The sequence below is a fragment of the Anabrus simplex genome, chromosome 7, assembly GCF_040414725.1.
Source record: "Anabrus simplex isolate iqAnaSimp1 chromosome 7, ASM4041472v1, whole genome shotgun sequence".
In the NCBI taxonomy this organism is placed as follows: domain Eukaryota; kingdom Metazoa; phylum Arthropoda; class Insecta; order Orthoptera; family Tettigoniidae; genus Anabrus; species Anabrus simplex.
In genome coordinates this window covers 163455479-163478572 of record NC_090271.1, presented here as the reverse complement: position 1 = coordinate 163478572, position 23094 = coordinate 163455479, and the positions used below count along the sequence as shown (strand labels likewise).

At 38.0% G+C, this 23094-nt stretch overlaps 1 protein-coding gene across 1 annotated transcript in view; it reads right to left on the bottom strand.

Moving 5' to 3' along the window:
- LOC136877408 (DNA-directed RNA polymerase II subunit RPB2) overlaps positions 1-23094 on the bottom strand; it is a 332230-nt gene that overhangs the window by 139647 nt on the left and 169489 nt on the right. The window contains exons 6-7 of the mRNA XM_067151423.2: positions 17898-18062; positions 7174-7370 (exon numbers count right to left, since the gene is read on the bottom strand). Coding sequence (XP_067007524.1) covers positions 7174-7370; positions 17898-18062 — 362 coding nt within the window. The remainder of the gene's footprint in view (positions 1-7173; positions 7371-17897; positions 18063-23094) is intronic.

The window sequence follows — 23094 nt, the reverse complement described above, 5'->3', positions numbered from 1 at the left end:
ACTAACCATTTAGCCATGGAGCCGGACTGAAATGAACTGTAATCATTTGCAATTTACAAATGGTTTTAATTTTGAGTTTTAATTCTACACTTCCTAATTCTGTAATTCAATTTATTTTTCAGAACCTCACCAATTCATAATCAAGGTGATATCTTTCACATATTTCTGAAAAATAATGTGGTCAAACATCTTGAAAATACTGATTGGGTGCTATAGCATTACTTTTTGTTTGGTATTAAGGAGAAATTTACTAATATTTGACTGATACTACAAGTGAGGGAGGCATTTGATCTTACCTAACTGGATAATAAAACCAAACCAAACCAAACCCCATGGCACTACAGCCCTTGAAGGGCCTTGGCCTACCAAGCGACCGCTGCTCAGCCCGAAGGCCTGTAGATTACGAGGTGTTGTGTGGTCAGCACGACGAATCCTCTCGGCCGTTATTCTTGGCTTTCTAGACCGGGGCCCCTATCTCACCGTCAGATAGCTCCTCAATTCTAATCACGTAGGCTGAGTGGACCTCGAACCAGCCCTCAGGTCCAGATAAAAATCCCTGACCTGGCCGGGAATCGAACCCGGGGCCTCCAGGTAAGAGGCAGGAACGCTACCCCTACACCACGGGGCCGGCTAACTGGATAATACAGCTGACAAAATCCAAGGCATTCAATTTCCTTCAATAGTATCCACTGCGTAAGCTAATTTCAGTCATAAAATATCTCACCTGACTAAGCTAGTCCAAGATCTTAGCAACCTGCAGCACACCACTGAAATATCAATCATGAAATCATGACCTTCAAGAACACTTTTAATTAACACACAAGATTTTGATGAAAGTTCTAACAACTGTTATTACCACAGAATTTTTAAATAATGTATTCAGCATTGTTCTATTACCCTAGTTTAGATGGAGAACAGGGGATGTCCGCTGCCTAATTATCAATGATTCGGAGATCGGTAAGCCATGATGATTCCTTCAGGAGCAGCTATTTTTCTCCTTTCCCTCCTATGTTGTTGCTAGGTGTGCAAGGGGATCTGAGTCAAGCAAACACTGATGGCTGTTATCGAGGGTTAACGGCCGCAGACCACCTACCAGTAAAATTGGAAAACCAGATCGCTGATAACAATGTATTTGAATTATGAGCGGAAGATGAGTAATAAATGTATTGTTTAATTAATATAAATGATAGGGACACTTGATACGTGTTTTAATAATGCTCTTGGATAGAATAGTCGTTTCCTATCTATTTCAAACAGAAGATGCCAACATAGTGCCAGAAGAAATGTTTGTTGCTGTTGAGACGACATGGAAAATTACTATCGGACTGGTCGGATATCACAATGTTACGTGTTTATAAAATGTCTCAATTAACTAGCAAATATTTTGAGCTTTCCCGGAAGATCACGATCTGTCTCGTCAAACACTGGTATTTATTTCCTGTCTGTGTAGAGTGATGTTCATGTAACGCTTCAGTCACAGTGCAATACACGGTCAGTCTGGGCCATAGAGGCCGCTATGCATGTGCATCCTCGACTGCTGTTATGTCTCTAACTAGTCCACAGCTGGTATGTGAGCCGATACAGGGCAAGGTGCCAAATACAATGGTACAAGCAGAGCAAAGCAGAGCAGAGCCGAGCTGAGCTGAATTGAGGGGGAAATGGCCTGGGCTGCTAGCCCACTGACTTAGCTCAGGGCAGGACTTCGGTCTATTCTAACCTTGAATGGGACAGATGAACAGTGTTGGTTCTCCATTGATCTTAAACTCAAGTGATTATTACCTTTCATTTTCAAGAGAGCAGATACTGCTCACCTTGTCATAGGAGTTGATTACATTTCTCACTTTAGCTAATTAGTGGACGTTTCTACAAGGTAAATAATTGACTACCTCACTTCTCTTTTCACATTAGGCTAACTGATGTTCAACCCACAACCATATCTTATGGCCATAAGCAACGACTATGTTCCCAGACATTTGTGGTGGTGTTGGTGATTACCGTTTTGAGAGGAAGTACAAATGGGCAAACACTAATCAGAGGGAAAATGCAAGTGCTCTGACTCTTCAAAGAATGAAGGTATCAGTAAAAGAAAAGGAAAGGCAATGAAGGGCAGGAAAATGAAAGACTCCTTAGGCCTTACAATCTCATAGCATCGGGGTCGGATAAGAAGAACAGTTGATTACAGAAGGTTGTACAGGATTCCCAGAGATTGCATCATTAATAGAGAAATTAGTTCTCCACAATTATCTTACTGATTACAAGCTATCGGACATATGCAATTTTATCATCACATGGAGATAACTGGTTGCCCCTGCCCCACGAGACCAAGACGTCTACCAGCATATACACTTAAGGTAATGAAGAATGAATACAACTTCTGCAATGCTGCAAGAAAAAAGGGGCTGATTGCAGAAGCGGTGTTCAGACGATGTGTATGGTTAAACAATGCCTAAGTATGGCTGCTGCATTGCAGAGACATTATTTATCACTTAGACACTGTCTAAAACCGATGTTCAATCGGCCATGTTTAAACACTGCCGAGAACACTGTTTAACCTCAAATGAGAGGAGTGAATCATAATCAGAGGTTATGTACCATGAAACATGTCATTTGTATTATCATGTTGAGATGATTCCGGGAAGAAAGGTTAGTCTGACGGCCTCTCTGTGAGTCGCCCGCTGCAAAATCACAGCAATTCATTTGAAATGTACGGGGAGGTAGAGCTTAAAATAAGATTTCGCTATTCAAGAGACTTGCTTCTTGAGACTGACAAAAGGACAGTCCGGTAACTGTCAACTTGAATACAATTCTTGGCAACCGATATATTTTATTATACATGGGGTAATCCCCATAGAATTATAGGTCACTTTGACTACATACATGTCAGAATTACTTGTCCCAATCATCAGAGGGCTGTCACATACATCAACTGGAAGGGATTCACTTATATTTACTGCCAAGTAAGCACACATAATAGTGAAAACTAAAAAGTAAGTTGTATATGGTTTTTATATATATAATCACTGATCTAATTCAGATAAGTTTTCAGCAACTATGAGAGTGGAAAAAGCAAGTGGTAGTGATGGTGGTGATTAGTGTTAAAAGAGGAGGACTGGGGAATAAGAGCCATGGCCATAATAACAGCCCTAGTATTTGCCTGGTGTAAAAATAGGCAAACTACAGAAAACAATCTTCAGGGCTGGTGATGATGCGTTTCGAACTACGATCTCCAGAACGCAAGCTACATCTATATGGCCCGTGCAACACATTCGGTAACACATTACTATTGCTTCATCTTCTCTTCGTTGAAGCTATTTACCGTAACAACGCTATAATCAAAGATTCTCTTCCTCGTACGGTGGCGCGTCGCTTTAGTGTCAATAATATTATGAGATTTAATTTCCACCGAAAGCTATGTTCTTATGTGTGGGCAAGTCATGCTCATGCTTAGCCATATTTGAGTACTGTGTAGGAAGACAAACAGCTGACTGGCATTCGGTACACACACCGACGACTTTCACTGGTTGCGACAAGCAAAGAGTTGCATGAAAGATACTTCTATCTCCATTTTCAAACCAATATTGAAACTTTAAACGATGTCTAGTTAAACACCGGCTGAACATTGTTTATGCAATGGAAGATCGTGCTCGATTTAGACGTTGTTTAGGGAGACATTGTCTGAGGCTTAAAACTAGTCATCGTTTCTACAACTGGCCCAAAAAGTTATATTAATGGGAGAATTTCAAGCATCTCTCAGGATCGACTAAATTTTGCATTTGTGGTTCGCATTAGTGACTCAAGTCCAACATTCATCCAATTTTGTCAATACCTGCAGTACATCATAATACCAACACAGCAAGGAAACAACATCCACTTCATTTTCAGACTTTTCATCAGAAAAGATAACCAAAGTAAGAGTCATTTTCCAAAAGCTACTAATGTCTTTCTTCCATTATAAAAAGGGAGTAGTGTAGTCATCTCAGTTATAAAATAAATAAATGGTTAACTGCATCTTTGACCACACTTGGGATTTTAATTTGTTTTGACTTTTAACACCTTGTGTATTTCAATAACCATGTTTTAAGTGCTGCAGCATCCTGAATTTTCTGTGTGTACTGTGGTGTACACATTGCTCACACATGACTGGTTTACTTCAATCTCAATTATATTTAAGAACAAGACAATCACATATGGGAATTGAGCCAGAACTATAAGTAATCACATATCTTAAGAATGCAGAGATGATTTGTGCAGTCCTTCTTAGTGGATAATTTAAAATATGTTTGTTATATACATGAAATACCCTTGTGGATACCACAGCTGTTTTTTCCTACAGTTATCAATGACTTAGATTTCCACATAAATATATCAGATACCATCAAGATATCTGCTGTCTAAACCTATGCAATTGAATACAGCCCTCTCAGGACGAAGCGGTGCCAGATTACTGGAAAAGCCGGATTGTTGGGATTTATTCTTCTTCCATGAATAGGTCCACCACAACATGATTTGCAGATAACATTTCACCTGACATCAACAGAAAAAACACAGGCCAAATAGGTTCCACAACTTGTCCAGCCATCCGTCACTAGCATGAATCACCTTTGTCTGTAATTTGTTTGTACAAGAACACAGCCATCTCTTTAAGAACTTTAAGAATATCCCCATTAATAGATATGTTCCTGAAGAAACCATACATTTCTTATCTGTTCCACAAGTAACAGATTTTTTTATTATTTTTTTTTTACAAAAGTTTTTGATATTTTATTTATCATAGATTGTTGTACATCTGTCACTATACTAACTCTCTAAGTCATTCTGTTTTTCACTTCAATCCATATCTTAAGGATAAGGCAGAAAAAGATTCCAAGAAGGACATTCCAGGGACCATTAATGAACAAGGGGAATGCATATGCAGGAACTAGAAGGCAGAGTATTCAGTCAGCTATATATAAAGGTAGTTAGACACAAAGATAATGTCCTGATAGAGGAGGTGACTAATACTGGCAAAATACTGAAATTTACATATGATAATAAAAACATTTATAGGAAGATACAAAAGTTGAAAGCTAGAAAGGCAGCTGGGGTTGATAAGATTTCTGGGAATATATTGAAGGCTACGGATTAGGATATAGTGCCATATCTGAAAAATGATTTGATTACTGTTTGCATGAAGGAGCGATATCAAATGAATGGAGAGTTGCAATAGTAGCCCCAGTGTACAAGGAAAAGGGTGACAAACATTAAGCGGATAATTACAGGCCAGTCAGCTTGACATGTGTTGTTTGCTAGCTCTGGGAAAGCATTCTTTCTGATTATATTAGACACTTTTGCAAAATTACTAACTGGTTTGATAGAAGGCAGTTCAAGTTTAGGAAGATTATTCCAGTGAAGCTCAACTCATAGGATTCCAGCAAGATGTATCAGATATTTTAGATTCAGGAAGTTAAATGGATTGTATTACTGTCGACCTATCCAAGACTTTTGATAGCGTAGACCATGGGAGATCACTGACAAAATGAGAGCTATTAGACTACACAAAACAGTGGATGAATGGGTGGTTACAGTTCTAGAAAACAGAACTCAGAGAATTAGAAAAGGTGAAGTGTTTTCTGATCCTGTAATGATTAAGACGGGGGAGGGAAGGGGGTGTCCCGCAGGACAGTATTATTGGACCTTTATGTTTTCTTATATGTATAAATGATATAAATAAAGAACTGGAATCACATATAAGAGTATTTGCAGATGACGTTATACTGTATAGAACAGCAAATGAATTGCAGGATAGTGAACGACTGCAGGGGGACTTAAACAATGTTGTGAGATGGATAGCAGACAATGGTATGAATGTAAATGGGATAAAATATCAAGCTGTAAGTTTCATCAAGAGGAAAAGTCCTCTCAGTTTTAATTATTGTGTAGATGGGGTCATAGTATCCCATGAGGAACACTGTAAGTACCAAGGTGTTAATATAAGGAATGATCTTTATTGGGGGTATTCATATTAATGAGGTTGTTAAGAAAGGTTACAGATATGTTCACAGGGTTATGAGAGTTATGAGAGTGTTTAGGGGTTGCAGTAAGGCTGTAAAGGAGAGAGCATGTAAGTCTTTGGTAAGACCGCAGTTAGAGTATGGCTCCAGTGTATGGGACCCTCATCAGGACTTCTTGATATGAGAACTGGAAAAAATCCAAAGGAAAGCAGCATGATTTATTCTGGGTGATTTCCGACAAAGGAGTAGTATTACAAAAATGTTGCAAACTTTGGGCTGGGAAGACTTAGGAGTAAGGAGAAGAGATGCTCGACTATGTGGTAAGTTTCAAACTGTCAGTAGAGAGTTGGCGTGAAATGACATAAGTAGACGAATAAGCTTGAGTGGAGCTTTCAAAAATAGGAGAGATCATAATATGAAGAACGTTGGAATTCAAGAGGACAAACTGGGGCAAATATTCATTTATAGGATGAGAACCCAGCCCTAAATGCAGATCATTGATTGACTGACTGATTGATTGATTCATTCATTCATTGACTGATTGATATCACACTTTTCATTAACAGTAATGTTTTGTGCCTGTATTTCTCCAAGTTCAGCACTGTTCAAAAAACAGCTGATACTCACACACACAAAAATACGCAGGGACACATGTAACACAGAACTGTAGCATACAGTATGTGTCATAAACAATTATGAATGGAAAGAAAGAAGACAGTGGATAGTATTAACAGCCGCACTACAGTCAGTCGCAATTCAAATCCAGATGTTTCAACATAATGTGCCAGATAGGGAAAAAAAAAAAAAAGCTGGGTTAATGGATGTGCTAGACTACTAAATGGCTGGATTATGGAGATTGTACTGTACTTAAAATTTCTTTTCAATTATTCCTAAACCATGACTTGCACCATGCAGTCTGCTGCTTTAATAAACTAATAGCATACAAGAAGCTTACACACAGTCTATTTCAAATAAAAATAACCTCATGCTTCCGAGGTACAGAGAAATGAATAAATAAAAGGTAAGTCAGGCATATCTTTAGACCACACAAGTCATAGAATGATTTTCTTTTCTGTTAAGGACAAGCAGGGGACATAAACATGAGGAGGATTAACAAAAATAAAAGACATTTATGGTTGCAACAAGCAGCTAAAACTGCACATCAGGGGCCAGCTGGACATACCCCAGAAAATAGGCTTTTTTGGTCTCACAAAAGTCTGACACACCAACGTGAGGCAACATTTCCTTCTGTAAAATTTCCCGAGCGTACTTGATACGCTTCTCTTTGGTCACACCAGGCCGAGCACCTCTTGATCCAATAAAGTTGAGAGCAACATTTTGCTCCTGGATCACAAAAGCTTCATCCAAAGATGGTTTCACCTAAGTGAATTGAGAAACATAATAAGCACCATATATCATGAAAATATATAGGGTGCCATATAACGAGAAAACATGGTATTGTTTCCACACAACTGCAATGACTGTGATCTCCATACTCACAGAAATACTGAAAACAGAAATACAACAAATAATAATTTATAAAATTTAACACAAACTAACCCAAACCAGTTTTCTTATTGTTGGTAACTTTTTCATTAGCATTACACCTCTTAAAAATTTCAGTTGTCTATACTACAAATGCTGGTATGTACCCTAAGAAGTAAAAAATGCTACAATTTCATTTTCATTTCAAGATTACATACAATACTCATAACAATTACTTAATACAATAGAACGAAAAGCAAACAACAAAAAAGATGGGAATGATGATATCCCTGTTTGAATTACCAAACATCCAGATCTTCACAATGTATGGGAAGGTTATGAATGAATCCATCTCCTCCTCTTCCCACACCTACCTGGCATTGTATTTATCCTTTTATGTTCCTGTCTTTCTATATATGACTTGATTTGGAATTACCTAACAAGATAACCAATGGAAAGGAACAAACAAATGAACAGTTCATGGAATCATACCAAGTTTCACTTCTTTTATCACAGTACCGGTAAATGACTAACATTGTAGCTTCCAATCACGTGTTATGTAGATGTCCTCATCAATACTTCATCTGTTATCCCCATTACTAATATTGTTGTTCAAGAGATAGTTCAGAATTTTCTGCTAGGACAGGTATACAATGATTTTATGCTCAATCCCTTCAAACAGACCTGAATGATGGACTGACTAAAGTGATCCTATGCGGTCATTAAAAAAAAAAAAAAAAAAAAAAGGTCTAATTGGAGGGTATTTTCAACAGAACAAAGGAAGGCAGCATCTCTCAGAATGAAAAAATACTGGGCTGATAAGAAATCAATAAATCCTTTATATAATTGACTAGTGATCCAATGTAGGCCATAAAATTTAAAATAAAAATAAAATTAAGAAGAAGAAGAAGACCACCTACTCAGATACAAGGTGCAGACATTTTGATTTGACTGCCTGCTCGCATGTCAATTTCAACGTACTGGTTTACTCTACTAGATAGCAGAGAAACAGATCTCTAGTGCAGGGGTTCCCAACCTGGGGGGCGTGGGGCTTTATCAGGGGGGGGGCGTGAAGTGATTTTAACTCGAATATTACAATTTTGTGTAATAAACATTTTTCGAATCTCTCCAAGTGATTGTCGCGCCAAGTCAATCGTTCAAAAGCACTGGTAATTGCCATCTGTCGGCACAAACCTCTGCAGAGCCACGAGGTTGGAGGTGAAATAAGGAATTTGCTGTGTTGTGAGAAGCAAAATGTAGCCTGAGAGCAGGTGCGGGAACAAGACCACTCAACGCACGTTTAATTGCACACTTTGTGGACCTACTTGCGTGAATGTAAACTATGATCATACGCGACATGTTTCAACTCATCAACGATGTAGTAGTTGCTTTCATTTTCCAGTATTATTGTTACATACTGTACAAGGTTTTTCTCATAAACAAAATATATTACATGAAGGAGATAATCGTATAAATGTCGGTATTATATCAAATAGATCTAGTAGCGAGAACAACAGGAGATAAGGCAATAATAGTAGGCTTAATTATAATACATTTATTTAATATGACATGTCTGGCTTTCACGGCTAGCGTGAAATTCTATGTAGGCCTACGGGTATTTTGGGCTACAACTAATTAATGTTTAACCACAGCAATTAATGAAACAGTGACATTTTCTCACCAAAGATCTTAAGTGGCAATGAGTTACTACAGTCAGGAGTCGATATTAACTCTGAAGAACAAAGAAAATCGGAGTTTCAGAAGCAACAAATGTAGTGGAAGTTCCTCCTTCCCTCTCACCTTGCGGCATATAGACTCGTTTTGTGGGTAGCTCGTCCTTGAATGCTCTGTTCCCACCCCTACACATTCTTCCCTTGCAGTCAAATTGGCGAGAGCTACATAGTACAACTGTCCCATCAGAGATGGCGCAGTAATGGCCATGACAACACATCGCCGATAGACCATCAGTGGCCAGGCCCTTCGACTGCTGATTCTGTGCCTCGCATACTTTCGCAGTGAACGTGTCTGTCAAGTTGTTTATTGTGAGTGTTGCGTACCCTTCGCTGTAAAAGTGCGACTGTGTGAATTGTGTTATTTACTACTGTAACTTTTTAAAATTGATAACGATGTCCAAGAAGAGACTGTACAATGATGACTACATTAAATATGGCTTCACAGTCGTTGAACGGAACGGAATACAACAGTCTCAATGCGTAATCTGCCACTGTGTTCTGAGTAACGATGCGATGAGGCCCGTGTGTTTGGAGAGACATTTAAACAAGAATCTTATAGGCTTAAAAGACAAACCCACAGAATTTTTTGCAACTAAACTCAACTCACTAAAACGTATGAAATTAGATTCATCGGGTACTTTTAACCAAGAAAATGAGAAAGCAGTGGAAGCATCATATGAACTAGCTCTTCTGATTGCCAAAGACAAAAAAGCACACACAATTGGGGAAACATTAGTAAAGCCATGTATGTTATTAGCTGCAAATATAGTTTTGGGTGAAGGGAGGCAGCAGAAATTGTCTAAAATTTCTCTTTCTGATAACACAGTGAAGTGCAGACTTCAAGAACTGTCAGAAGACATTAAAATGCAAATTTTGGAGAAGGTGAAAGCATCTCCAGTGTTTTCAATTCAGTGTGATGAAACAACCAATGTGGCCCGTTGTTGTCAACTGATTGTATATTGTCGATTTGTCGACAGTGGAATTTTAAGAGAAGAAATGTTATTCTCCCAATGTTTGAAAACAACTTCGAAAGCTTGTGATGTGTTTTCTGCCATCGATAGTTTTTTTTTCCAAGAACATGGACTTTCCTGGGAAAATGTAGAGGGTATATGTACGGATGGTGCACCTGTTATGATCGGGTCACGTTCTGGGTTTCTCAAATTGGCCAAAGATAAAAATCCAAACATCATTGGAACCCACTGTATGATTCACAGACAGGCTTTGGCGGCCAAAACCTTGCCCCAAGATTTTATTAACACTCTAAAAGTTGCTATAAGAATTGTGAACTCTGTGAAGACAAGTTCTTTACAGACAAGATTGTTTGAAGCCCTTTGTGTTGACCTTCAAGCCGATCACAAAACTCTCCTTTTCCACACAGAGGTTCGCTGGCTATCAAAAGGGAACATGTTGGCTCGGCTGTTCGAATTAAAGTCTGAAGTTGAAATTTTTCTTCTTGGTGAAGGTAAGAACGATCTGTATGAAGTGTTTACTGATGCCAATTTTATCGTCTCATTGGCATATCTTTGCGATTTTTTTGAAGCTTTGAACAGTTTGAACTTAAAGCTCCAAGGCAAAAAATCCAAATTATGCTTGGTTATGATGCCATCAGAGCTTTCCTGGAAAAAATACAGTTATGGAAACGCCGGCTTCAGTTGAACAACTTCTCATCCTTTCACCGCCTTAATGAAATTTTGCCGGAAAATGAATGTGATCGTAATAAACTTAAGATGCAAATTCAGTCACATTTGGATTCCCTGGCACAAGAATTCAATTCCTACTTTCCTGATATCTCGTCAGATGAATGGTCCTGGGTGTTAACAAAAAATCCATTTGCCATTGACGTTGAAGCACTGCCAGCACAACTTCAAGAAGAAGCCATAGATTTGAAGTGTGATTCAAAGCTAAAAGATGATTACAAAATATTAGGACTGGGCGACTTTTGGGTAAACTGTCTTGCAGTGTATGCTGAAATAGCTAAAGTAGCATTGCGTGTCATTGTCCCATTTTCAACGACATATTTATGCGAGTCAGGATTTTCAACGCTGAGTGTCATAAAAACAAAGCAGCGCTGTCGGCTTGATGTTGCAAGTGATCTCCGCTGTGCCCTGTCAAATATCAAACCAAACATACCGAATCTTACCAAGAGAAAACAGTGTCAACCCTCTCACTGACATTTGTTGACTAATTGAAGGATTTATTGTAAAAGAAGTGTGTTCTTTGTATTGTGCTAGAATGAAGTTAGTATGTCATAGATATAAAGCGCGTACTTCATATTATTTTTCATAAAGAATTGAATAATGGAATTATTCATTTTCTAGTGTCATTAGGTTAGGTCACTATCCTACACGTCAGTATATCGGAGAGGTTATAGATGCGACCGGGGGGGGGGATGACCACCCGTATCTGAAAAGGGGGGCGTCAGCTGGCAAAGGTTGGGAACCACTGCTCTAGTGGATGATCCATGGCAGAGTTTTGAATTAACTTCATCAGGTAAACATCACGTGTGTCTCCAGAGACCTTAATATATCAACAACAAGGAGTGCTGAATGAATTTTGCCCTTAAAAAATCTGACTACCTCTGCCAGGTTTGAACTTCTGATCCTGGTGTCCAGGGATTAACAGTCTACCACTGATCCTCAAAGGAAGCTCTCCATCTGGTGTTAAACTTCCATTCCTAGATATGCTTGTGAGTAGGGAATCCCACAAACTAGCCTTCAAAATGTATCAGAAACTAATACACATCAAATGTTATCTTAGTAAAGACCTGAGCCAACACCCTAAATAGAAATAGTAAAAATGAGTATACTGCTAGACTGAAATGAGTATACTGCTAGACTGAGCTAAAAGGTTATGCCAACCAGATAAGTACTAGAAAGAAGAACGTTTGTTCTTGGCTTTAAAAGCTAATGGATAAAGTAAAACTGAGATCATAGAGACTGACGTGTTTTTCCTGAAAAAAAAAAAGAGAGAAAAGATAGGTGAGTTTTAAGTTTTGGGGGGAGGGGAATCAACCAGGCAAATGTGGTGTTAGGGCACGTGGTACTGGATGTTGGTAATAAGGGCCAGGAGAAAACCCCATAGGCAGAAATAGAAAGATGCCTACAGGTAAAATCTGGCACTACGTTTTAAACACCATAGTTCAGAAATTGCTTCAACTGTGTATCTGTAAGTCCATGCATCGTGTAACCGCACCATGATCCGAAGTGAAACTTCGACACATCCGAATAACACATTTGAAACTGGTTTATATATAACCTAGTTGTACAGCTGTCAAAAATCAAAGCGTCCGCTTTCGTGAACACTGAATACTTCTAGGCTGCCAGGAAAAATGAGCATACATCTGAAAATTTTCAAAATAATATAAGTTCATGGTGTAAGTCCTGGAAGGGATTTTGATCTTTGGTCTAAGTAGTATAAGTCAGAATTAAACTATATGTACAGTATTTCATTAGGTCCTAACAGTACAAGTAAACATGTTAATATCTATCTACGGGAGAAGAGTACAAGTCATTTTCTGACTTATACCCATTTTCCCTGGCACCCTAGATATTCTAAGTTTCACTTCGGATCATGGTGCGGTTACACGATGCATGGACTTACAGATACACAGTTGAAGTAATTTCTGAACTATGGTGTTTAAAAAGTAGTGCCAGATTTTACCTGTAGGCATCTTGCTATTTCTGCCTATGGGGTTTTCTCCTGGCCCTTATTACCAACATCCAGTACCACGTGCCCTAACACCACATTTGCCTGGTTGATTCCCCTCCCCCCAAAACTTAAAAAAGAGGTAGACTGAGAAGTGCAGCTTGAGAAACTGCTGAGCTCTGCGTTTGACAGGTGAGTGGGCTGGTCCCAACATTGGCCATCCTGAGAATGGTTTTCTGTTCTCACTTCCTGGCAAATGCAGGGAAAGCTCGCTTTAGAGACCATAACCAAGCTCCTCTCACCCTTCACCGCACTTCAAGTCACCATCACACATCTCCCGGCGAGAGAGAAAGCATCACCCTCAAAGTGGTCCACCATACACCTTCAGGATATGGAATGAAAACTTTAAAAAATGAACATACAGATAGAATTCAATAAAGTAACATGGTAAGATATACTGTAAAAACTCAAAATTTTGACAGTGAATTATGGTCAAACACAAACAACTGTATGCACCTTGCCTGTAATTATAATTAAGATGATTGAACAACAATAATACTATTATACTATTATATTATTCATTTTTAAAAGTCAGGTCATAATCATCCTGCTACTGTATGTGACAGTAGACCACCATAAGTGCAGTGCCTGTACCAGAAATGCCTGTGCACATGGGCGCAAGTCTTCTTCCCCTCAGTCGGTTTGTACTTCCCCATGTTGCTGACTAAGCTGTACATGCTTACTGATGATGGGCTCCAGTTACCTGGTTTGGTCTACAAGTAATGGTTGAAACATACAGCTACACAGGATGTGGTATTAGGATTGACACAGTGATTTGTTAGTGTGCATTTGTATTTGCGTACTTCTGCATCAACATGGTTGATTGAACAGATGCTACTTTTATAAGAACATGATGTTTTCTACAGAAGCGATACAGTAGCAACATATTATTCTGCTTCATAATTGTTCATAAGAGAGTTGAGCATGTTAAGTCCCTGAAAAATGAAATACCTTTTATTATGTACCTCACTTCCTATGGCAACCTTTAAAGTAATTATTTATTGTCCTGGCACACAGCGATTTCAAAAAGCATGTTGTTTAGCACATTTTATGCAAACTCTGTGTTGAACACATTATAATATGTATGTCCTTATATGAAATAATATATACTGTATTGTATGAAGTACCATGGTTACGAACCTATGTAATGTACACCCCTCCAAGCTTGAGTTATCTGATAACGTTCTGGGCTAGCACTCGTAACAGCTGTTTCTCATGTACACATAACTGTCAGTGAATTTGTGACCTTGACACTCCTGCAGTAAATGGTAATAACTGCGACTGTCTGGCCATTACCAAACTTGATACCCAAATGGCTACAGCCTCTGTGTAGGAAATGACACATAAATTCACCAGAAAGGAGAATGTGGTCAACGGTTTAGATGGCGGAAGAGGACCCCAATCCCAAAGACAGATAAAATGGAAGAACTTTCTCCTGTCAGCAACATCTGTAATTCAGGGAAATGATTGCAAAAGTTGTCTGTACTCGTGAGGAGCTACCTGAGAGTAGGCATAAAACACCTCTGGGAGTGCTGACCCCACCGTAATAATAGCCTAAATACGAGTAAGATACTTCAAACTTGCCTCGGAAAAGCTTAGGGTGTACCCTACAAATGATGTGCAGTTCCTTGGGTGCTGGGGAGGGGCTGTGAAAACTGGGTGAATGGTAATAACTGCGACTGTCTGGCCATTACCAAACTTGACACCCAAATGGCTACAGCCTCTGTGTAGGAAATGACACATAAATTCACCAGAAAGAAGAATGTGGTCAACGGTTTAGATGGCGGAAGAGGACCCACATCATTAAGGTGGGCATAATCAATCTTATGATCCTGACCAAAAAGGCAGAAGAAGTGGTGGATTTTATGGAGAAAGAGGGTATAGAAATGATGTGGTTGAGTGAAGTTAAATGGAAGGGGAAAGGAAAGAAGAGAATGAAGAAAGGATATATAATATAGTGGAGTAATGGCTGAGAGGTGAAAAATGGAGTGGGCCAGATAATTTCAAAATAGCTGGAGGAGTATGCGGATATGCTAGAGTACATTAGGGACAGGGTAATGAAAATTAGACTGAGAAAGAAGAACGAAGTGAAAGACTTCATACAAGTGTATGCTCCACAGGCAGGGAACAAAGAGGAGTATATCAAAGAATTCCTGGAAGAACTAGAAAAGGAGATAACTGATGTGGAAGTGATAACAATGGGAAATTTAAATGCACATGTGGGAAATAACAGACAAGGAAAGGAAGGGGTATACGAATGTGGAAAAATGAATGAAGAAGGAGAGAAACTAGTTGTGGGCAATACATGGTTTCTGAAGAAAAACGGCAGGAAAATTACAAGATTTGGCTGGGGTGATAGAATATGGAAAGAAAAAATCACAGACAGTTGATGGATATAACAGCTTTACCAGGAGAAGCATTTGATGGTGATCATAGAGTTGTGATAGCAAAAATGAGAGTGGGGAAATTGGAAATATTACAGGAGATAAGAGAAATTAAAAAAAAGTGTGGAAACTAAAATATACAAAAAATGTACATGAAGAATTTCTAGAGAGACTCAAACAACAAATTCCAGTTACTGAAGTAGAAAATGTGGAAGATGAAAGGTCCAACTTTAAGACGGCATTTGTAAGTTGGGCAGAGTGTGCCTTTGGTTGAACATCAATGTGACTGAAAAAAAAAAAAGAGGCACCGTTGTGGAATAAGAAAGTGAGAGAAGCAGTGAAAGAAGAGAAGAAAGTTTGGCAAGAATAGAACAGAGATTAAAAAGAAAGTAAAAGGAAGAATCTTGATAATAAAAGGAAATGTCAGATATTGGTAAGTGAAGAAAAGCTGGGAAGAATTTACACAAGAGATGGAAATGGATGGAGCTGGCAGTAAAAGAATGCTGTATGGAATTGTATGAAGTAATAGGAAAGAAAGAGTTTATACAAAACTAATGAAAGAGGAAGGTGGAGTGTTGTTAACACATCCAGAAGAAATAAAAAGAAGATGGAAGGAGTATTTTAATAATCTGCTGAATATGAGAAATTGTGCAGAGGAGACGGTAGTAATATGGTGTGATGAATAAACAATAGAAGATGATATAATAGTGTTAGAGGTAGAATTAGTATTCAGTAAAATGAAAATGGGGACGGCATCAAGGGATGGATGAAATTAGTGTGGAAATGAATAAAAGCCTGCTGGACTTGTTAGACTACAATGGGTGTACAGATTGTTTAAGTGTATATGGAAACAAAAATGTCTGGGGAAAGAATATGAGTTTTTGAGTTTTTAAGGAGTGGGGAGAAAAAAGTGTGTGATAACTATACAGGAATCACACTCTTTTTACAAGTGGCTAAAATACTGGCAAGGATATGAGAATGAGAAGACAGCAGGAAAGTTGTAAGAGGAACAGTATGGCTTTAGAAGTGGAAGATCGACAGTGGACCCAATTTTCAGCATAAGGCAATTAATGGAAAAGAATTGGTGATGTGGAGGGAGCCCTTGGGGCCTCTTTTAGTCGCCTCTTACCACAGGCAGGGGATACCATGGGTATTGTTCTACCACCCCCACCCACTGGGGAAGGAAAGATCTTTAAACTTTTTAAAAGATTTTACATTTTAGAAGATTTAAAAAATTGCAAGCTTTATTACAGTTTTGAATTATAAGAACTGTACAGCAGTTCAAACTGTTTCCCTTGAATTACACATAAACCAGTTTCAGCAACATTACTGACAAGATTAGCAAGGTTTTAAATCATCACATCAAACAGACCATCCTTAGAACCACAAGATAAATGTTCCAGCTGTTATGTTTGGCTCTGTGTGCCTGTGTTTGTGTTCTGGATTTCCTGTTTAGGACAAGTCCACCAAACTCAGCATTAACACTATTATATTTGGGCAATTGATAGAATTTGTAGGTAGCTTTAGATATTATTCACCTTACAATAATTAAACAAATATATTTTTTGATTTGATATGTTGTTTGCACCACACCATGGGTACAGCAAATGGCACTGATTTATGGGTATCAGTTAACCATCATGACTTACAATACAAATGTGTGGCTTCATCAATTTAAGATCTGGAATACAATTTGTATGATTCTTTCACAACAGGGGTTATCTTGGTAGTATTCGATTTCACAGTTACTTTTCCACAAATATATCTGAATTGTTCAAATGCTTCCAGTACACATTATAATCACTACATTACAACATCAATGTCCCACTCCAGTCGCTCGGATGTGGTTAACAAACCTCCTCCACTCCTTTCTGTCCTTCCCCTTTTCCTGCTCCATTACTTCCGCCACATCCAATCCAGCTTTTTTAATGTCCTTCCAAATCTTGTATGGTATGTTACCTTGTATATCAGAAAATAATAATCTGTTATAACTTCTGAATTTGTAACGCTGATGTGATCACTAGCCAGTTTGTTTCAACAACGCAATTTTATTGTAGCAATGAACCTTCTGAAAACCTTTGCATAAACTTTCAAAACTGTTGTAAAGAAAAAAAAAGCAACTGTTTCATATTGAAAGATGTATTGTGTGGGTTGCATATTTTGCCAAGTAGGCAAGTTTCCCAACCAAAATCAAAATGTTGCATTTTTTCAATTTGTTGAGGAAGAATCTTCAGCATGTTATTTCAATTTTGGAAATGTAGTATCAGAAAGGAACAAACAAGTGTCAAATCTAGTTGTGTGCATATATACGACTTAATTTAGGAAATGGGTTTCGTGGATACCAGAATACAATTAAAGTCAATTTTCTCCTAAAATTACAGTCTGATACACAAAAAAATTGCACTTACACTTTCAAAGGAGTACCTATCTTCAGGAACACCTATCACTTTCCAGGAAAGAAAAATTTCAACTTGTACTTGGCAACAATTGTTATTGTCTATGGAAAGAGAATTGTTTAGCTCCCTAATAAAAAAGAAAAAAGTTTAATGTACCTTACAGACAAGGTTTTATCACTTAATAACACAATGAAGGACACATACCATTTCCATCATCTCTGGGTCATCAAAATCATAGATGATATGTTCCAAGATGTCCCGATCAGCTACAAATCCCAATGCTCGGAAAACAATCATGATGGGGATTTCTTGCTTGATGTAGGGCAGAATGGCTATTATACGCTGACCTATGGCAGATTTCTTGATACTCTGAAACACAGAAAGAATTGATGTGAAAACAGCTTCTCATTGATTTTCAATGCTGTAAATGAGTGGTGAACTAGTGGCCCGTGGACCAGATGAGGCCCATGAGGTGATATATTATGGTCCTGGAGAGTCTGAAGTTTATTTTTCAAAATCTTAACTTAGTCACTGTGTTGATGCATTTAGTTTTCACTAGAATACTTTACAAATATATAGTGTTTTGATGCTTTAATTCCAAAACTTACTGTGTTAGATATTTTAAAGCTTCAACCTGTCTTATGTGGTAGCAGTGTTATTGGGGGTTAGCTCAGCTAATGGTTTGTGGTGTAACATAAGATTCAAACAGGCAGAATTCAGATATATAATTAGTACTATATTTTAGAATAGTGAAAATTAAGCAAGAAGAAGAAAAACCACTAAGCATAGTTCGAGAAGCATGTAAAAACCCAAAGAATTCAAAATTAGGATGTGAAAAGAATCAATATCAAGATCAATAACAATTGTATTTTGAATAAATAAATTACAAACAACAAGTAAGAAGACCGATATACTAGTGTGGCAATAAGAACCTCAATTAAGATTTGAGAAAAGTATAAAATATCAATAACTTGAACTGGCCACGAAACATTGATTGCAATAAAGACATTTCAGATAAAAATGAGATACCCAAGTACAATTATACAATATAAAGCACCTAGAAAGAAGAATAATGCTATACTGGGGAAGGAAAGGAAGATCATAGGCAGAGATGGGAAATGGGACCTCTTGTCTCAAATATTATTACAATATTATAAATCCACCTGTTCAGTACAATACAATATGATCCACTATTTCATATGGTCAAAATTTCATACATAATACATAAAAGTCAATGGTACATGTTTCACCCTCCCTACGGGCATCATCAGCCTATATCAATCTTAAAAATAATACATATGGAGTCATTCTAATCTTATAAATTATAGGTTAAAATGTTGAAAAATGATTTCGTAAAACATTATACAATAACATCTAAAACAACGATAATGCAGCAAAGTATGTTAAAAAAGAGAGTAAATTAACTGTTTTTGAAGATTAAAACGTGGTTAAACATGAATTTTGAGAGTTTAAAACTAAAATGGATCCTTTTTTTATAATATCATTAAGACTGTGATGGCCTTGAATGTAAACACAATCATCAAAGGGGGGATGTTTCTTCAATTCCCATAGTTTGAATCCAAGATGGTAAAATCACTGTCAGTTATTTAAAACGGAAGTGTGAACGTAATAAACATGTTAAAATGTATACGGTTGGTATATCTGAAAGTAGAAAAGAAAATGGAACTTCTTGTAGAGGCGTTGCTAATGATGAAACGTATGTCAAAGCTAGCGGATGTCAGTAATTATGTGGTAGTTGATTGGATTTAAAAGACAGTCAAGTTGATGTTATAATTCCGTTGAAACATTAGTTGGAAGAATGATCAAGTTTTTCTGAAACAAAATGTAGAAGAAAGTTGGTTAAATAATACCGTACTGTACAAGAGACTTCCCGTACGTCAAAAATGCCTGAGGCGGTACTCACTCGTACGGTGCGTATTAAGTACGTCGGGTTGTTTCAGCAACGCTAGCTTGACTGAGCTTTCTACTTCTAGTATTATAACGGTGTGGCTGAGGCAGTGAAGGACATGGAGGGGGGGGGGGGGTAATAGTGAGTGGATCCTTGCGCGCATGTGTTGTTATTGGAGGGCTGTTAGGAGCAAGATGGGCGGGCCTAACATTTGACGAGGTGGTGGAAGCTTTAGAACAAGAAGTTCTAAAAGTTTGCGGGATTGTATTATGTTTTGAATTCACCATGCCTAATAACTTTGGAGTTAGCTCATATAAAGGATTTTTTGCTTCCGTGGCATCGTTAAGATTATGGTCTTTGTTATAGGCTTGGTCTAAAAAGATGTAAAGATTTTCTAATTCATTCATAAGTTTTCCTTTGCCTATACATTTTAGAATAGTGAGATCTTTATCAATTGATGTAAACTGATGTCCTGTTTCACTCATGTGTGAGCTCATCGCTGAATATTTGTTGTGCTTTAAGGCATTGTAATGCTCCATATATCTCGTATAAAAGCTGCGCCCAGTCTGTCCAACATAACTAAATCCACACTGAGCACAAGTTAGTCTGTAAATACCAGATCTCGAAAAACGGCTGTTTTTATAATTGACTTTATTATGATTAAAAAATATACTTTGATTTGTATTTACTGTTCTGAAAGCAATATTAGTGTCGTATTTCTTCAGTGTGTTGGCGATCTGGTGGATGGCTGGGTTATTGTATGTAAACGTAGCGAAAGTAGTTTTTTTAGGTTTATCAGGAATGAGATTCGTGGATAGTTTATATTTAATTTTATTGATTAACTGGTTAATCATTTCAACTTTGAACCCATTAAGCTTAGCCAAGTTCCTTATATAGTTTAATTCTATTTTTAAGTTATTAGGGGAAAGTGGGATTTTTAAGGCTCTGTGTATTATATTATAGAATGACGCTTGTTTTTGAGATTTAGGATGTAAAGAGGAACTATTTATGGTTATAGGAGATTGTGTGGGTTTTCTGTAGATTTGAAAATCGAAAGTATTATTGGCGCGCATGATCGTTATATCTAAAACATTTAAGGACTGTTTAACTTCATCTTCTTTAGTGAATTTTACATTAGGGTCAATTTTATTTAAATTCTCTAAAACTTCGTCACTGTTAGTAACATTTTTGTCAATAACTACAAAAGTGTGCTTTTCTAGTTTTCAACTTTTGTATCTTATTGTAAATATCATTGTTATCATATGTAAATTTTAATACCTCTTTGGCCTTAGTCTCCTTCTCTATCTGGACATTATCCTTGTAACCAACAATCTTTACATACTACTGACTGAATACTTCTGCCTTTGAAGATCCTCACATACACACTCCCCTTGTTCATTAATTATTCCTGGAATGTCCTTCTTGGAACCTGTTTCTGCCGTAAGATACCTATACATACCCTTCCATTTTTCACTAAAGTTTGTATGACTGCTAATTATGCTTGCCATCATGTTATCCTCAGCTGCCTTCTTTGCTAGATTCAATTTTCTAGTAAGTTCCTTCAATTTCTCCTTACTTCCACAGCCATTCCTAACTCTATTTCTTTTCAGTCTGCACCTCCTTCTTAGTCTCTTTATTTCTCTATTATAATAAGGTATGTCTTTACCTTTCCTTACCACCCTTAAAGGTAGAAACCTGTTTTTGCATTCCTCAACAATTTCTTTAAACCCATCCCAGAGTCTGTTTACATTTTTATTTAACGTTTTCCACCGATCATAGTTACGTTTTAGAAACTGCCTCATGCCTGCATTATCAGCCATATGGTACTGCCTAATAGTCCTACTTTTAAGACCTTCCTTTCTATCACATTTATTTTTAACTACGACAAAAACAGCTTCATGATCACTAATACCATCTATTACTTCAGTTTCCCTATAGAGCTCATCTGGTTTTATCAGCACCACATCCAGGATATTTTTGCCCCTGGGTTGTTCCATCACTTTCTGAATCAGCTGTCCTTCCCATATTAACTTATTTGCCATTTGTTGGTCATGCTTCCTGTCATTCGTATTTCCTTCCCAATTGACATCTGGCAAATTCAGATCTCCAGCTACAATCACATTTCTTTCTATGTCGTTTCCCACATAGCCGACTATCCTGTCAAATAATTCCGAATCCGTGTCAGTGCTACCCTTTCCCGGTCTGTACACTCCAAATATATCAAGTTGCCTATTATCTTTAGAAATGAGCCTTAAACCTAGAATTTCATGTGTCTCATCTTTAACTTTTTCGTAGCTTACAAATTCTTCTTTCACCAGAATGAATACTCCCCCTCCCACCATTCTTATCCTATCTCTACGATACACACTCCAGTACCGTGAGAAAATTTCTGCATCCATTATATCATTTCTCAGCCATGATTCAACTCCTATTACAATATCTGGTAAATATATATCTATTAAATTACTTAATTCTATTCCTTTATTTACAATACTTCTACAGTTCAACACTAACAATTTTATGTTATCCCTACTTGATTTCCAGTTCCCTGTTCCCTTATCACCGCTAACTAGGCCACCCTGTTTCCCTGAATGTACCTCCCTATTATCCTTCCAAACAAATTTCCTAACTTATACGTACCACTGCGGTTTAAGTGAAGGCCATCTGAGCGCAGATCCCTATCTCCTACCCACCCATTAGGATCTAGAAATTTTACTCCGAGTTTCCCACATACCCACTCCATATTCTCATTTAAATCCCCAATCATCCTCCAGTCAGTATCCCTCCTACACAGTATTCCACTAATAACAATCTCCGCTTTCTTAAACTTCACCCGAGCTGCATTTACCAGATCCCACACATCTCCAACTATGTTGGTACTTATATCAGCTTGCCTTACGTTGTTGGTACCAACGTGAAACACTACCACCTTCTCCTTCCCCTCCTTCCTCTCTTCTACTTTCCTCAATATCTGCCTCAACCTAATTCCTGGATAACATTCTACCCTGGTTCCCTTTCCTCCACACACTTTCCCCACGTGTCTAACAATGGAATCCCCCATGTCCAGAGCCTCAACCCTACCCACCTCATTTGATCCCCTCCCCTCCTAGTCAGCCCTATCTTTCCTGATAGCTGCAGAAACTACTTCCTCCTCCCTTTTCTCCTTCCCATGACCCTGTTCCACCTGTCTTTTCCTATCCTCTACTCTACATTTCCCTTTCCTACCTTTTCCCTTCCTCCTACTTCCACACATCTCACCAACAGTTCCCTGTCCCTTCATCCTCCCTCTGTTGTTCTACCTGGAGTGACTCGTACCGATTTCGCACAGACACCTGTCCTGAATTCTGATCCTGAATAGAGCCCTTAGTCTGCAATCTCCTTCCCCTTAGAACATTAGACCACCTGTCTTCTACAACTCCCCCCTTTTCTTCCCCTCCCTCTTGTACACCTACTGTAACCTGTACATTTTTTGAACGAGTCCTATCTTCCTTC